At 39.8% G+C, this 18552-nt stretch overlaps 1 protein-coding gene and 1 long non-coding RNA gene across 8 annotated transcripts in view; one reads left to right on the plus strand and one right to left on the minus strand.

Moving 5' to 3' along the window:
• Positions 1 to 18552, plus strand: part of AKAP6 (A-kinase anchoring protein 6) — a 626630-nt gene that overhangs the window by 222752 nt on the left and 385326 nt on the right. For all 6 annotated transcript variants that reach the window (XM_054529991.2, XM_054529992.2, XM_054529989.2 and 3 more), the window contains one exon: positions 5724 to 6081. In XM_054529991.2, the coding sequence (XP_054385966.2) occupies positions 5758 to 6081 (324 nt within the window). In that variant the 5' untranslated portion in view covers positions 5724 to 5757. The remainder of the gene's footprint in view (positions 1 to 5723; positions 6082 to 18552) is intronic.
• The window catches only part of LOC134760069 (uncharacterized), a 101313-nt gene that overhangs the window by 54433 nt on the left and 28328 nt on the right, over positions 1 to 18552 (minus strand). The window lies entirely within an intron of this gene.

Genomic DNA, 18552 nt, shown 5'->3' on the forward strand with positions numbered 1-18552 from the left:
AATTCAATGTCTATATGAATAGGTTCTATGGAGAGTGGTTATAAAAATGTAAGAGAAGAAATGAAGGGGGAGAAAAAGGAAACTTATGTGATGCTTAATATAATTTTTTCTACCTCTGTTCTGTAATAAGTGCTATGTAGCAAGCACATCTGTTAATTTGACTAGAATTACGCTTTAATCACTTGCTTATGTTTTCAGGATAAGCAGGGCACAGAAAGACTGAGAATAAGAATTTAGGCTTAGAGTTCTTTTACATGATGAAAAGACTGCCTCTCAAACTGTACTCATGATAATGCTCTTACATGGAAAGAACAGTTTCTTGCTGAGACAGAGCAGGAATCTATTTGGCTGAAGTTGGCTTTGTCAGCTAGTCATGTTAACACAGTACTATTAATTTATCCTGCTTTAAGATTGCTGGGGTTTTTGAGAGTAAAGTCTTGATTCTTCTGAACCATGACTGGAAGTACTCTGTCCACCCAAAGACTCTTTTCCATAGTGATCCTTGTTTTGGCAACTGTCTCCTTTTTCTCAGTCCACTCATCACTGCTTGTTTGCAAAAGGTCTGCCTATGACTGCACAATCCTGAAGCTTATACATTAGCTTCCAAATAGGGACTGCATAGCAGCCCTCTCTGCACAAGAGATTTAGGCCACCAAGAGAGTATGAAGCTGGTACTCTATACTGGCACCAGTGTCCTGCCAGCATGGTGCAGCCCCGACACTGGCCTTCATATTGTTTGGCCACAAGAAGAGAAACACCGGGGAGAGGAGGAGCCAGATGATTAATCCTGAAGGGCCATTAGGGACAAAACCATTTACAGTGAGTACAGTTGGCAAGATACCCGGCTTTTCTGTTCTTTTATTTAAGAGAGAAAATTGTAAAAGAAAGGAGAGAGAGGTGGGAAGCTTTGATGGCGATGTAGCTGAATTTTTTTGTCTCCTGATTTGGTCGAATGAACTTTTCTGATTTAAATGTGTTTGTTTATTCAAGTCGAATGCATTCTGCTAGCGTCAAGCTCCAACCCAAAACTTGTGGACATGAGATCGCAGAAACAGTCCTTGTTAGTAAGCCATCCATGGCATGTTTCTATAGGATGATAAATAGAATAAGGTGGAAAAACTCTTTTATAATTAAAAAAAAGCCTTAAAATCATTACTGCTTTCAGCTATGGCACTTTAATTATTGCCTCTTCTTTGGATTTGTGTAAAGGAAAGGATTTGATGGATGTTATTTTTAACAGCAGCTAGGATAAAGGTGGTATTATCGCTAATGCTGGAAAGGTGGCCGCAGACAAGCATTTGATTAGGGGGAGGGAGATGAGAGGTCACTGGGTTCCAAAAAGCTGTCTGATCACTCCTTTCACACCGTCTTGGAGCCAGAGTTGTAACTCGGTGGGTACCTGTGTGCACTTGATCAAATTTTTTTATTTTCACCATCAGAAGTTGTAGTCTAAGCTTTTAAAAAAATGTCTCTGTGACTAGAAAGGAATCTTATTGCAAGATGACTTGTAAAAAAGAATTCAAAACTTATATTATTTACAAATATAGACATGCTCAATTTCCTGCTTTCTGTTTGCATTCAAATGAAGTAATTAGTTTGATGGGAAAGAAACTTGAATAGTCCTGATAAGAGCAAGAAAAATATTCACAAAGACTGTTACTATAGGTTTCTACAATTTGAAGCATTTTAAAAAAATTATAATATATCTTTAAAATCAGATGTGATTATGTTAAAATCAGAAATAGAGTATGACCATCCATATATGCTACATTTAAATGTGAACTACTAAAAATTGAAAAATGTTTGTAGTAATTGCTTTTCATGAAAATGGGCAATTAATCCATTTTATGCTACTACCCAGGCTTGCTGTGCTTAATGACACATATACCATTCTTTTCCTAGTGGCAAAGGTATATGTGAAGGAAAGTAAATAGAAGTTGAAATGAAACTTGAGTAAAGCACGCTTTGTTTTATCTCTATGGGTTATAGAAATTCTCTTGTGTGTAGTCTGATCAGTTAAATGTGGAAACATCGCATCTAGTTAGAAGTTTTATAGTTACAGGAAAATTTTGCTTTGGCAGCTTGAATGTAAGATTTCTTTGTACTTGACTCATATAGGATGCACATCTTCTCCTCTCCAGCTATGCTTTTGTTTCATATTTTTATTTTATTCTGGTTTGTCTTCTACATATATAACCACATCTGTTTTGTCAGTCTTAAGTGGCAAACTTCTAGAGGGGAGAATCTCCCATGTTTGTTCCTCTGGGAAGAATTAACAACACAAAATGTGTAAATAATGACTTACAAAACGCTGTTTTCATGACAGTAACTTATTCCTTTTCATTAAGTGGGACACATCTATCAATAATACTTGTAGGCTTTGAAAAAATGGAGAACCATCATTTAGTAGCTACACAGCTCTCAGGATAGGCAGGAAACTTCCAACAGCTTTGAAATCTCTGGATAAATAACCCTAAGCAATCACAGATTCTTAGGGCAAATGGGATCCTATTGACTATCTAGTTCAATTTTGTCATTTTACAGATGAAGAAACTGAGGCCAAGAAATGTATGGAGCATTTTGCCCCAAATCATATAAAACTGCGGTGTGCTTAGTGCACAGACTAATGGTATATATGGAAATGTTGCAGGTTGGGGCATAAATTGCAGTGAGCTAATTCTTTAGTGTGTTTTTAAGTTTACAGTGGGATGTGTATTCCCAAGAAGGCCCTGCCTTGACTTAGGAGTTTCAGAGAAAACACAGTGACTAAGCACTGTTTTTCAGTTGTGCAGGGCTTTGAGGCAGGGTTTTGCGGTGAGTGTGTATGTGTCAGTGTAGCTTAAACAGTTCATTGTATGCTGCCCTGGCTCAGCATTCAGTTTTCTAGTTTCAATGACTGGCTTCTTAGAAGAGGGAACCACTGTGACACCAGTGTCTTAATTTATATAACCAGTTCTACGTCCTTGACCTAGAAACCTTATTAACCTTTATGTATCAGATTCCTTCTCTAAGATTGTGATTCTAAACTTGCCCCCAGAGGGCAGTGGGTCGATTAATAATTTTTTTTAAATATTAAAAATTTGGGGCTGGGTGCGGTGGCTCACACCTGTAATCCCAGCACTTTGGGAGGCTGAGGTGGGCAGATCATGAGGTCAGGAGATGGAGACCATCTTGGATAACACAGTGAAACCCCGTCTCTACTAAAAAAAAGTACAAACAATTAGCCAGGCGTGGTGGCGGGCGCCTGTAGACCCAGCTACTTGGGAGGTTGAGGCAGGAGAATGGCATGAATCCGGGAGGCAGAGCTTGCAGTGAGCCGAGATGGCACCACTGCACTCCAGCCTGGGCAACAGAGTGAGACTCCATCTCAAAAAAAAAAAAAAAAAAAAAAAAAAATTGGAGAAATTGGAATCAGCCTGAGGCTGGGATATGGTTTATGAAGAAGTGGTATGGTAGCTCACTCTTCCTGGAGTTTTATCCCTCTCAGTGAAATTTTGTTATCTTCTAATTGTTTTTTGTTTTAGTAGCCGGGTCTAGTATTATTATTACTTTTAAAACTGAATGCAAGCATGGTTAAAATGTGGCGTATCTGCCTTATATTCATGGGAAAGAAAAAAAGTATGGGGTATGGATTTCTGCCTTTTGCAATCAGGTGGAGAAGGCTGTTGAATTGAAGCCCGAAGCCATTCTCTAAGGCAGGTATCAAAGTGATAAACCTACTTTATAACATATATTTTGCTTTTTGCAAATAACTTTGTTTTAAAAATTTATCTGTAATTCTCTTTTTTATTTTTTATTTTTTGAGACGTAGTTTCACTCTTGTTGCCCAGGCTAGAGTGCAATGGTGCAATCTCGGCTCAGCTCACTGCAACCTCCCCCTCCCGGGTTCAAGCAATTCTTCTGTTTCAGCCTCCTGAGTAGCTGGGATTACAGGTGCCTGCCACTACACCTGGCTAATTTTTGGTATTTTTAGTAGAGATGGGGTTTCACCATGTTGGCCAGGCAGGTCTCGAACTCCTGACCTCAGGTGATCTGCCCACCTCGGCCTCCCAAAGTGTTGGGATTACAGGCGTGAGCCACCACGTCTGGCCTTCTCCTCATCATTGAATTCAAAAGTTAGATGCCTGAGAAATTAGAGAAAGGGATTATGCTGCAGTATTGGAAAGATTCTAAAAAAATATGTCATAGGAGTAACTTAGTCTTAAGGCTTTTGTCAACTCAACAAGTATTTTTTATTTCCATTCCTCATTCCTGTATGGAAAGATACATGTTTCTAGTCAAATTGGAAGCATTTTTAAAAGTTTCCCCTCTATTTTGGTATGTAAAAATAATTTTGCTTTTCTTTTTTTTGCTGAATATTTGTTACTATACAAATATGAACTACTTTTTGACAATCACATTTAATTTCTGATCTTTAGGTCAGTCACCTTTCATCTTTGGGGGAATAACGGTATAAACTAACTTGAATATGCAGGACCCGAAAAAAAATTATAAAAGAAAAAGAAATTCACTGCCTTGAGTAGAAGAAGCTGCTCTTGAGACTAAAAATAGTGCTTATTTATTTTAAAGTACAAGAGCCTAAAAGTTGATACTTTATACTAGACTGATTCCAGAAGAAAGATAAATTTAATAGCTGGATAATTAAACTAATTAAATTTACCTTAAAATGCAACCTTACTTTATGATGAATTACACTTATGTTATTTTAACTTATTTGATTAATATTTTACTGTTTATGTATTTCAGACCAATTTATTATCCTTAAAATTCCAGAAGCCTCTAAAAATTCCATATAACCAAATATTAATGTGATTTAAATTGAGAGTTAATTAGATCTATTCAGTACAATCCATGATTTATACTTTCTAGGAAAGTAAAGATTTGGGATTGTCACAGGTTATTATTTTACTAACAAATCATAGAAAGGAGCAACATCTCCTGAATTCAGCTCAGTGTTTTTTGTGATTAGAACATCTTCCCACGTAGCTGTCCCATGTATTGAATATGTTGATTTTATAGTCAAAATGATGTTTGAATATTTCTAGTAGAAAAGCCCAAAATAATCCTGGCTTGAACAAGATAGAAGTTTGTTTTTTTCTCACATAAAAGAAGTACCGGGCAGCAATCAGACCTGGTACGGTAGCTCCTCCATTATCAAGTGGAACCCATGTTCCACCGTCCTCCACCTGTCATACTCAAAGGCCTCTCTGGGTCTGAGTTGCCAGCTGCTCTAGCCATCAAGTCCACATTACAGGCTGGAAGAAGGGGAGGAAAGTAGAAGGGCATAAAGGGAGCCCCTCCTAATTGAGTCAGCTCCCTGTAAGCAGCTCTCCCAGAATTTCAACACAACAATTCCACTCATTGGCCAGAACATGGCCACACCTAGCTGCAAGGGAGATAGGGAATGTAGTTTTAAATTCTGGGCAGGAATATGAACAGCTAAAAACCAGGATTTTGTTACTAAGAAATGAGGGTAAGAATAGATGGGGGCGGTGGGGGGAGAGTAGGCAATATCACAGTGGTTTTATGTTCATATTATTTGCTGGCTCTTGGGGCTACCATGTAGAAAATCAAAACACCTCTTTCTGTTTTTGTTATGAGCTATGGTTTCTTAATTTAGAAATCTGGCTTAATTTAGAAATCTTGTTTCTTCTGTGAAGTATCATTTCTTTATTTGGCAATCTTGACTGACTCTTGCTTTCTTCTTTCCTCTTGCCTTTCAGCTGTTTTGGAAAGAAGTGAGGTTTAGACTTCTCCATGTTAACCATGAGCGTGACACTTTCCCCCCTGAGGTCACAGGACCTGGATCCCATGGCTACTGATGCTTCACCCATGGCCATCAACATGACACCTACTGTGGAGCAGGGTGAGGGAGAAGAGGCAATGAAGGACATGGACTCTGACCAGCAGTATGAAAAGCCACCCCCACTACACACAGGGGCTGACTGGAAGATTGTCCTCCACTTACCTGAAATTGAGACCTGGCTCCGGATGACCTCAGAGAGGGTCCGAGACCTAACCTATTCAGTCCAGCAGGATTCGGACAGCAAGCATGTGGATGTACATCTAGTTCAACTAAAGGTAAGGCAAGGTCTGTGATCCTCTCAGGATAGGAGTTTTCAAAAGGCTGTGGCACCTAGAGCCTGTGTTCTGTAATTTCCAGTGAGGAATTGTCCAGGAAGAAAAGCACAGTAACAGGTTTCAAACCATTCTCTTTAGAGGTAAACATGGAAATAATTAATTCTTCTCTGATTTTACTACATGTGCTGATTATCTAGAATACAACTGGCCTTTGGTGATAGTGCAGAGAAATGGGGAAAGGGAGGAGTATTTTTGTGCAGTGTTATCAAAATAAGTTATACAGAATAAAAGTATTTAAATACTCTTACAAAGGGTTTAATAAGAGACTCTTATAGGTAAAATATCAAACTCAGCTGTGATTGTGAGTATTTGTATGTGACTATTATCTTCAGTTGAAGCTGATGCTGCCTTTGTGGCAAACAATGAATTCTGACATAGTAGGGAAGGGCAATGTTCTTTTACAATGAGTTGTTTCATCCAGGCACAGTGCTTCATGTAGAACAAAGGTGATTTTATGACAACTCATCTAAAGTTCAGACATTTTAAAAAAAAGTCTGTGGACTCAGAAGCCCTTTAAAAGCCTGACTGTTGGCAACAATGAAATGGAGTTGCTAGTAAAGAGTACTACTAATAGCGTTTTTGGCCTAGGGACTTCAAGATAAGGTGAACCTCGCCCTGCCATAGTCACTCCTCTCTCCCAGGTCCTTGAAGGAAATACACACTCAGGTCAGTGACCTGCAGAGCAAGACAGGTTTATAACCAATCAGGGCACTGGCCACAAACCCCATAGTAAATTTCTAGTCAATTAGAAGTAATACTAAGGAAACTTCCTTTACCTAAACTGGTTCATCCTAAATAATCTGAAATGAAAGGTCAAACATTCTTGGATCTTAACACTTAAATGGTTTACAGGATGCAGCCATCAGCCTGAGTGGGAAAGATGAGCACTTAAAATGAAGCATAGAGCCTAGAGCAGAGCGGGTTCAGCCTTCTCAGGCTGGTTCAGCAGATCCTGAGCCCAGCTGCCCCATTACAGAAAGTGTTCAAATGAGTGTGATCAGGGGAGAGAACAAAAGAGCCAGAATCTTAAAGGTGACTGGGCTTCTCCCAGGTTGAGCAGGTCTAGTGTCTGTTTTCTACAGGTTATTGGGGAAAAAAGTACAAAAACGTAACAGAGAGATGGCTAGGAATTAGCTTCAACAGAATGCAAACCCCAGCCATCGTTCTGCTGTTGCAGCAGGGAGTGATTTGACTCAGTCTGTGAAACATGGTTTGTATAATCAGAATAGCAGGTCTCCAACTCCTTGAGGTTAAAGTGAAATAGAAATTTGGAGGCTCTGCTTTGCCCCCTTCCCGTCTCTGTCCCCTCCAAGGCTACCCTTACATGTGGCTCCCATAAGTAGATAGGGGGTTAGGTTTATAAGGAAAGTCAACTACTGCTTTCCGGAATCTTTCAGACTTACACAGAAAAAGTGGGGACAATAAAGGGAAATATCTTTAGAAGTCTCAGTAAAAAAAAATGTGTTGTTAAGGGCTATTAAAAACATTAATGAGTCAATTAACTTTATTGAATTAGATTAACAACTTGGAAGTGAAAATTTTAGTTCCAAACAAGAATGTAAAGTTTTTGTACAATTAACATAGGGTTATATTTAGTGTTTGAGAAACCAACTCTAGGGTTATATGTCTTTTTCTCATTGGAACTGCCTATCACCTTCTTACCTTGGTCAAAAGGTATTTCACACCCACCTCCATCAGCTCTATCCCTTAGTATGGTCTGTCTCCCCTGCTGAGAAAGGAGCCCCAGGAGGGCAGGAAGTCAACACAGTAATTACATAGTAGTTACTCAATCAATAACTATTAAGGGGATAAATATAAATTGTCCTATGTTCATTTTATTCTAGGATGTCTATCATGACTTTTCGGAGTACTAGTTTCATTAGGTTACTTAACCAGTAGAGCCTTTCCACATTGAGTTCAAAGTCAAGGAGCTCTGGTTAGTACATGTGGCCTCAAAAAAGGTCTACACAAGTGTTTGGTTATGTCGCTTAATCTACTTAGTTAAGTTTCTCTTTTATTTGTATAATATTTCTTTATTCCACCAAATAAGCACTGTCATGCATTTTTACAAAAATATTTTAAATAAATATCACTTTTTCTGATTTCCACGTTGATCCACAAGAATAAAGGGGAACTTGGGCACAGAGTTTTATATGTGGAAACACAACACAACAACCTTGTAGAAGCAGCTCTCAACTGAGGCCTTTGGCAAAGCAGATGGGCAGGCCCAGACTGGGGATGGCCAGCTGTGATGGGGCATCTTAGCTTGGCTCCTACTACCTTAATAAGTTACCCAATTTATTAATTTACAGTGAAAAATAACCATCTCAAGGCTGGGAATGCCCATGGCTTTAAAGATCATCTAGGCACAGATAATTGCCTAATTCATATGTTCATCCCAGTGTTTTCCCAGGAGCCCCAGCTGCCTAACTTAATCTCCACTTGTGTCTCTAGTGGACATCTCAAGCCCATCAAAGAGCTGTTAATCCTCTCCTAGTCTTACCAGTTTCAGTAAACGTCACTACTCTGCTAAGCCAAAGTATGACTCTCCACTCCACATACATGTCTATCAACAAGTCCTGGGAATCCATCTCCAAAATATGCCCTAAAGTTACTCTCTTCTCTCCAACACTACTGCTGCCATCCTAGTCAAGCCACATCACTGCTTGCCTAGGCTACTTTTAGAACTTTCTAACTAATCTTGCTGCTTCTTTTACCTTTAGCCTTGCAGTTTATTCTCCACCCAGTAGCCAATGGGATCTTTTAAATATGTAAACAAGCATGGTGACTCAAGACTATGATCCTAGCACTTTGGGAGGCAGAGATGGGCAGATTGCTTGAGCCTAGGAGTTTGAGACCAGACTGGGCAGCATGGTGAAACCCTGTCTCTACTGAAAATACAAAAATTAGTGGGCATGGTGGTGTGCACCTGTAATCCCAGCTTCTCTGGAGGCTGAGATGAGAGAATCACCCGAGCCTGGGAAATTGAGGCTGCTCATGCTCCACTGCACTACATCCTGGGTGACAAAGTGAGACTCTGTCTCAAAAAAATAAAATAAAAATAAATATGTAAATGAGGTCATATCACTTCCTTGCTTCCTATTGGACTTACAATAAAACTAAAGCTTTTTCCTGTGACTCTGCTCTTGGCTGTTCCTCTGATCCTGGCTCCTGTACTTTTCCCCTAGTTCGTGAAGCTCCAGATTCACTGTAAGTTCCAAAGAAGCGTTGGGTTTGTTCTTGTCTGACAGCTTTTCCTGTTCCTTCTGTGGAGAAGCTCTCTTTCCCCATTGTTACATGGCAGATTCTGGATCCTCACCAAGCTATCAGCCAGAGGCACAGTTATGTTTAACATCTGGAGGTGCAAGCCTGGGAGAGGGTTGGGCAGGGATTGGCAGTGAGGAAGTAGGGTCTGTGCTGTGTTTGATGAAGGGCAAGCACAAAAAAAGAAGCTACTCATTACCTAACTTGTCTACACACTTCATACTCCCTTTCACATTGCTGGTTCTAAGTCTTTTCATCATGCTCTGCTCTACCATCATGTCAATACATAACTTTTTAAAAAACATAGTTGGAAAACGCTTTTGAAAAATGCTCAGGGTAGGCTCTGTCTCAGCTCTTAAATTAAATGTTCTTTTTTCAAATAAGCCATTCCTGATCCCTCTTCTTAAAACCCCTACCACCCAGCCATTATCTAGTCCATCACCTAGCTTTATTATTATCATTATTTGAGACAGGGTCTCACTCTGTCACCCAGACTGGAGTGCAGTGGCGCAATCTGGGCTCACTGCAACCTTTGACTCTCAGGCTCAAGAGATGCTCCTGCCTCAGCCTCCCAAGTAGCTGAGACTACAAGTACATGCCACTATGCCCAGCTAATGTTTGTGTTTTGTGTAGTAGAGATATTCACCATGTTGCCCAGGCTGGTCTTGAACTCTTGGGCTCAAGCGATCTTCTAGCCTCTGCTTTCCAAAGTGCTGGGATTACAGGTGTGGCCTTTATTATTTTTTTTAATGGTTCTTATCACTAGCTGCAGTTATTTATTTATTTGCTTGTTTGTGTTTTCCGTAAGGACCTGAACTGTCAAGTTTTCTATTGTATGTCTGTTGTCTAGGACAGGGCCAGGCGCTTAGGACTCAATTCATACCTGTGGTTGTATAGGTGAGTCCAAGCGTATGTGGTCAGTGCCTTCTTTCCCCATAGACAGGCTTGCACAGCAAGTCACATAAGGAAGGCTGCTCAATGACAATTGAATTAGGACAAAGGCATTGGATGAATCAAGGCCCAATATGTTTGGAGCATTGCTCTCCCATTAGGAAGGGTCTGTGAGTGGTTCAGAAATCTGGGGGATCTTGCCTGGGCAGTCTGCCCAGGAAAGTCTATTCTCCTTCTGTAAATGGTTGTGCCTGACCCCTCTCACATCCCCCTTTTTGTTGTACTCCTTCTTTGGTAATGATTTCGGTTAATAAGCATACTCTCAGGTCTTCTAAACCCAGAGCCACTCTTTTTCTTTAAAAGTGATTTTATCTTCTGGTCATTGTGTTGATCCTAAAGTCTGTTTCCTAGAGACCACTCTTATCTCCCTTATGTCCAAGTTCTTAGGGGAAATTTTACCTCCAGAATGAACTACAGACAACTGTTATAAAGTTCCCATGGGGGAGTGATTATTCTTGAGAGTGAATAAAAACAGAGATTGAAAATTGGAAACAATGAAATATATTATACTGAGTACTTTTTTCCATTATTTTTAAAACTGTAAATGAAACCTACATATTTTGCTTCTTAGCTTCCAGATATTCTTCAGTAAGAAGTATGAGAAACCAGCTGAACCAAATTTAGAATCTCTCCCCCTTCTTTGGATTCAGAAGCTGTGCTGTACAGGAAAACCAGATCAAGAACCTTAAAAGGTTTTGCTTTCAACTGAGACCTCTGGTTTGGGTGAATGTATTTGGGTGCTAAAAAGGCAAAGTAGGTATCTCTGCTTCCTGATTAACAGTCTTCTCAGGGAGAATATTATTTGTTTTCCTGGAAACGTGATAGCAGGAAAGAGGCAAGGTGTAGGCTAGCTAGCATAGGCTAAATGATACGGCTGGATAACAGACAGAAGTCTTGAAGTGACTTTCTGGAATCAGCTCCCCCAAAACCACATTAGATAGATTCTGTCCTAAGCCACCTCCACATGAGATTTGGGTCTGTATCTTTGATTGTGACATGACTCTCAAAGTTAGAGTAGTCAACAGAGACTCTGTTTACAAGATGTTCTGACTGGGCTGTACCCAGACTGAGATGTCTCGGACATCTGAAGTTAATGCACATACCCAGTGATCACATGGGGTCTGGAGGGCCTACTGGGAAAAAGGATTGAATCCTCTCCACAGCTGGGATTTGGCACCATCAGATGGACCTGATGGACTGAAGATGATGGAAGTCCAAGGATGATGGGGCTCCTGGGAGAGGATTCTCTGTCACCATGGGACAAGGAGTCTGCCCCAGTGTGGGGGGAGGAAAGGGGATGGTGAGTTGTGGTACAGTATGTTCCCAGGCCTGGAACCTGGGCTGGCACCAGGGCAGTGTGGATAACTAATGAGGGGAAAGGGCTATGGTTGTGACTTGGAGTACCTCCCAGTGGCTGAAGCCAACTTTCCCCTTGTTCAGCAGGTGCAAAAGGGAAAGATTATTCTCTTTCTCCCACTGCCGGAGCATAACTAGTAAGTGCTGCCTCAGATGGCAGTGGTGCCACCAAGGTGACAACTGTGGAGTCTAGGGTCCATAGTCGTGACAGTGAGCAACAGCCAGGGTTGATTCATGGGCACATCTAAAACATGCCCTTGGATTCTCATACATTCTTGATAAGGGGAAGGAACTCTGAGTGGAACTAAACCTCTGACATTAAAAGTTACTGGCTTGGTGGATTCTGATCTTAATGTTAACTTGACTGTGTGTTAAAGCCTGAAGCATTCAATTTATACCATCTTTGAGTGGTTTCCAGCACATCTTAAATATAATAAGCCCTGGTTTAAGATTGAAGACAAAATATCTTTCTTTTCTGGAAAGAGTAGTTATTTTCATTTTCGCCCTTTAGATCACTATTTTTCAACAAATAGATCTTAACCCATTTAGCAGGTTGTGAAATCAGCTTAGTGAATTAAAGAGCTAAACAATGAATTAGAAAAGGATTTCATGAATAATGATAAGTGCTATGTTGTAAAATTCGGTTTTCTGTCCTTGCGATAGTTTGCTGAGAATGACAGTTTCCAGCTTCATCCATGTCGCTGCAAAGGACGTGAATTCATCCTTTTTTTATGAGTAGGACATGAATTCATCCTTTTTTATGGCTGCATAGTATTCCATGGTGTATATGTGCCACATTTTCTTAATCCAGCCTATTATTGATGGACTCATAGGTGGGAATTGAACAATGAGAACACTTGGACACAGGGTGGGGAACATCACACACTGGGGCCTGTCATGGGGTGGGGGGAGGGGAAAGGGATAGCATTAGGAGATACACCTAATGTAAATGACCAGTTAACGGGTGCAGCACACCAACATGGCGAACGTATACATATGTAACAAACCTGCACATTGTGCACATGTACCCTAGAACTTAAAGTATTTGGAAAAAAAACTTGATTTAATTAAAACCAAGTTCTTGGTTATGGTGTAAAAATGTATTTCTTTGAATCAACACCGTAACTGTTTGATAGTGACTGCTTTAGGCCATTCCCAACTTTCCTCAAGATCTTTGATATATACTTTAATTTTGGAACATATTATGCAAAGAAATGTAATCTGGTGCTGTTTGTGTAACATTATTGTTTTAATTCTTATATGGGATTAAAATTTACACGAAATACCCATCAAATCAGCAACCCCAAAAGCATATCCCAAATCTCTGACAATTGGAAGATGAGGTTGATGTATTTGTTGATGGGTATGAGGATATTACCATTTATTATTTTCCCAAAGCCCAGATTTATGGCTGTAATCCTTTTTTTGGTGGATGGGTGCTATGATCTCAAAATTCATATGTTGAAACTTAATTGCCAATGTGATAGTATTAAGAGGTAGGGTCTTTAGGAGCTGATTAAATAATAAGGGCTCTACCCTCATGACTGAAATTAGCGACCTCATAAAGAAAGGTTACAGGGAGCTAAGGCAGCAACAAGGTGCCATATTGGAAGTAGAGAGTAAACCCTCACCAGACACAGAATCTGCTGGTGCTTTGATCCTAGACTTTCCAGCCTCCAAACCATGAGAAATAAATTTCTAGTGTTTATAAATTACCCAGTCTAAGGTGTTTTGTTATGGTAGTCTGAATGACTGACTGTACGTTTTCCTTAGGGTGTCTTCTTAGGGAAGTTGGATACTAGTGGTCAAGTGTATAGGGAGTGTGGTTTCATTATGGTGCTTATTAGTGGAAATGCTTTTTCTACAATTAGTGCTAAGATTGTGTAAGACTATTTGGTATCATCAACTAATAAAAATGGTTGAAATTAAAAAGGATGTCTGATGTTTGAATGGCTAATTTTAGATATTTAGAAGACCCAATTATGTGGGAAAAAATCTATCTCAATTAATTGTCGAATAATTCTCTCTCTCTTCCCCATCCAATGCTGGAAAACAGGCTAAGTGCTAAATAAATCCTTTTTTGATTGTTGAATGATTGATGTATTTTCATCATGATTTGGGGAGATGATATAAGCCTCAGACCTAGTACCTGTTTTGGACTACTTATGAACACTCTTGATTAAGATATAGAAAAATTAATGTTGGTGGTTCCTGGCACATTATTGCGGAAGGTCTTTGGCTATACATGAACCTTAGCCATATGCACTAATGTATTTAGAGCTCAGAATGGGAGCATTATTTGTCAAGGTGGCTCAGTCTAACAGATTGTATAGCTGTGTAATTTTTCATTAGCAAAAGTAGCATGGAAACTGAAGATTAATACAGATTTTACAATTTGAAAGAAATAATGAAAACAGTTTAGAGAAAAGTAATACATTTCATAAAAGGATTTTGAGAAAAATCTAAAGAAACTGGCATTACTTTGATTAGAGAAGTGTTATTGGGGTTTTTTAAAGATATTTGTTTAATGATGTCACTACGAGCTCTCAGTGAACAACAATAGCTATCTGTTTTTGTGGTCCTACAGGATTAGATATTTTTAGGGGCATCCACCAGAGGTAGGATATGAGTTAACTCTTTCCTTGCCTTGAGAGTTTTCACTTCAATTGCATTCATAGAGTATCTAATATATACTAGGAGTTTTACTTATAGTATCTTATTTAATCCTCACAATAACCCTCTGTTAGAAATGAGGAGACTGAGTCTCAAAGGTTAAGTGATCAACTTGGGAGTCAAACCATGTATTTTGAGCCTCAAGTCTAATATTCTTTCTATTTTGGTGCACTGGCTTCATACCCTTTTAAAGATGTGAGAAATTTGAGTGTCTATAAAGTATAATAGTTCTGGCTAGGTACAGAGGCATGTGCCTGTAGTACCAGCTACTGGGGAGGCTGAGGCAGGAGGATTGCTTGAGTCCAGGAATCCTGGGCAGTAGTGCTCTATGCCAATCAGATGTCCACACCAAGTTGAGCATCAATATGGTGACCTCCTGGAAGCAGAAGACCATCTGATTGCCTAAGAAGGGGTGAACTGAACCAGGCTGGAAATGGAGCAGGTCAAAACTCCCACACTGATCAGTAGTGGGATCACACCTGTGAATAGCCAATGCACTCCAGCCTGAACAACATAGCAAGATCCCGTTTCTTAAAAAAAAAAAAAAAAAATTCTGGTTTTCTTACATTAGACTGTTAAGAGGAACGGATATGAGGGTGGAGGACTTATTAAGAAGATCCAACCTATATGTATTTTAATTCATCATAAGCAGGAATGTGAGCGATTTGAAATGGGGACATAGATGAAGTCCTGGGGTCCCTTTGAGTAGGGACGTCATAGCTACCTTGAATAAGGTACCTATGCTGCTCCCTTGCCCACTCTGCTGTCTTCAAAATTTTACATCTCAAAAGAGGGGAAACGTAATATAATTAAAGTGAAAACGAAGTAAAATGTGAATGACTAGTATCCTAACATGGAGGTGAGTGGAACAAGAAATGAACATCTTTAATGACAAATGTTAACAAATCAATTGATTTCAAGCTATGGCATGTGTAGAGACCATGGTTCTCACCCTTGGCTGCACAGTAGCATCTCCTGGGAAGCTTTAAAAAACCCATTGTCCGGCCAGGCACGGTGTCTCACGCCTGTAATCCCAGCACTTTGGGAGGCCGAGGCAGGTGGATCACAAGGTCAGGAGTTCAAGACCAGCCTGGCCAAGATGGTGAAATCCCGTTTCTACTAAAAATACAGAAGTTTGCTGGGCGTGGTCGTGGGCGCCTATAATCCCAGCTACTCAGGAGGCTGAGACAGAGAATTGCTTGAACTTGGGAGGTGGAGGTTGCAGTGAGCTGAGATCACACCACTGCACTCCAGCCTGGGCAACAGAGTAAGACTCCATCTCAAAACAAAAAGAAAAAAAACAAAAACCACACAACTCATTGCCCAGGCCATGTTCCAGAGAAGTCATGTCAGAATCTGGGTTTGGACCCAGGCATCAGTCTTTTAAAGACTTCCCCAGTTGATTCCATTGCATAGCCAAAGCTGACAGCACCCAGGAGGAGATGCTTCAGAGCAGAGGGCTTTTGGATACATCTTGCTTGTTCCATTCATTCTCCCTTTCCTTCCGAACAGACAGCCAAGGATATAAATACACTTTTTTCCCCTCAGGAGCGAGGGCTTCCACGTGACTTGTTTGAACTTCTTCAGTTTTTCAAGTAACTTCATAAAGTCAGTATACGCAAAGGGAAGGAAGGGAATAAGTACATGCCAGACACTTGCCTATATACTTTAAATGTACTATCTTATGCTGCCCATCTATGGTTTTGCAGGTTACATATGAAAGGCACCTGTTGAAGTTGTGCAGTGTACCACCTGCAGGGCCTCATGTGGCTATTTTACACAGTCATGAGAGACAAAAACATCTTTGTATAGGCAAAGGTGTTTTGGATATGAAAGACAGAATGGTTCTTTTCTTGTCTGGAGCCAAGGCATGATGGGAGGTATATACATATTATTGAGCCTGGCAGAAACACATTATGAAAGACCACAAAAATTTAAAATGGCTCAGAGAAGTCTGGGCTTGATTAAGGTAGTCATAAAGACACCCACAAATAAAGCAATGATGTGGTAAAAAAGAAACAAAACTGTGTCTTAGGATGATTTTGCAAGTGTGTTCAGGTTAGTCTGGAAACGGGAGAGATGTGAGACAGTTATGAGGCTGTTGAGTAAGTGATGCAGAGTAGCTGGGCTTGGGTGGTGGAAGTGGGAAGCAAGAAAAAGTTCATCAGACCAGAGAGCAAGCAGAGGAGTTAGAGGCAATTAGTTTTCTCAGTTTAATTTGCCCTCATCACGCTCAAACTGAACTTATATGTCTCTTGTCACTTGGTATTAGGGCTGAGGGTTGTTTTTTCTTTGTATAAATGTGAATAGAATAAAAAGGAACCAAATAGAGATCCCTTCTCTGTCCACTTTAACAATGTGGCTGTTATCAGTGGGCTTTCTGGTGTAAGCTGCTTCTATTGTTCTGTGATACTTTAATGCACCATTTTTCTTCATTATTTGAATAAGGAAGATTTGCCAAATATATCATTAAATGGAGAAGGAATATGTGAAATTCAATATGGGAAGTGATCTGCTGTTGTCTCAAGAAAGAGGGAATAATTATAAGGTCTACTGGAGAATGAGTTCAGAAGTCTGACAAACTGGCCTTTGGCAAATTATGAAGAAGGTCTTCAGTGCTTCTTGCATTTTTTCCTCTTTTCCAAAAATGTAATTTCTATTAAAAGCCTCTATAAAGTAATTCAAGCAGTAGTATTAACAACGGCTGCATCTTCAACATTTACCTCTGCAAAGGGAAAATGGAATCTATTTCTGTAATAGTGAGAGTCAGGCATGATGAAGAGAGAGACTGTCACTAAGGGTGATTCTTGAGTCCTTCAAATAATACCACATAGGAGACTACCTCTTATGTATGTATCTATGCTCCTATCTTGGAAGTAACTAGGAATAAAATGCTGTTTCATAATACATTTAAGTGCAGTGTTTACTTCTGTTAGCTTCTATCTGTCCTCCCACAGTCCAAATGCTTGGGCATGGCCTCTAAGTTCCTTGAAAATCTAGACCAGCTGGCCTGTTGTTCCTTCTCTCGACATTTTCCTTCCTGCATCTGTAACAAGCTGTGCTCTTTCAGAAATTCATACCTTGGAATATGGTTTCTTCTCTGTCTGGGAAATTACCTTATTCTTTACCCCAAACTTCTCTGCCTGGAAAAATTTCTGTACATACTCTGAATCATAGCTAAAATGTCATCTGCTTGGTTAAACCATCTTGCCAGTCAAGCTGGTTAATCCTTTTGTGGGTTTTCCGGTTCTTTTCTCTTTTTTTGAGATGGAGTCTCACTCTGTTGCCCAGGCTGGAGTGCAATGACGCAATCTTGGCTCACTGCAACCTCTGCCTCCCTGGTTCTACCGATTCTCCTGTCTCAGCCTCCTGAGTAGCTGGGACTACAGGCATGTGACACCATGCCCAGCTAATTTTTTTTTGTATTTTTAGTAGAGATGGGGTTTTGCCATGTTGGCCAGGCTGGTCTTGAACCCCTGACCTCAAGTGATCTGCCTGCTTTGGCCTCCCAAAATGCTAGGATTACAGGCATGAGCCACTGTGCCCTGCCGGTTCTCCCCTTATTTTCATATGGTGTCTGTCATAACGTAATCATAGACACAGCATTCAATTTGAGATATTACTACTCCAGCTGTTTTTTTTTTCTATTCCATAAGTACCTATTTTTGTTGATACATTTGTATGACTTTGAAATCCAGAGACAATTAGCATAAAACTTGTTTCCTTTATTTTGTTGATTAAATACATACAAACTAATAGACTTATAAATAATTGGCAGATCTTCCTTAGGGAAAGCTAGCTCTCATACCTATACTGGAAATCTGAGGGTGTGAATCAGATTCCTGGATGTGCTGGACATTTTGTATTTAGAGATGATTCGAGGGAGAAAGCCTCACCTCAAAAGTCCTATTTGCAATTTTATATATAATGCATCAAAGAATATTTAAAGGTAAATTATGTTGGTCTTGATGTCATTACCATAAGAAGAGATTCAAAGATGGTGTATTTTAGCTTATTTGAATTTTCTGTGCAATATTTTGTATAGATAAATGTAGGATCTGTGTAAGTGGGTACACAGTTACCTCATTATAATGGCAAAAACTATTTGCTAAATACCATATGGACTTGATGTGCTCAATTCTATATAAATGTGTTAATTCTGGTAGT

This window comes from Pongo abelii, chromosome 15, assembly GCF_028885655.2.
Source record: "Pongo abelii isolate AG06213 chromosome 15, NHGRI_mPonAbe1-v2.0_pri, whole genome shotgun sequence".
NCBI classification, from domain to species: Eukaryota; Metazoa; Chordata; class Mammalia; order Primates; family Hominidae; genus Pongo; species Pongo abelii.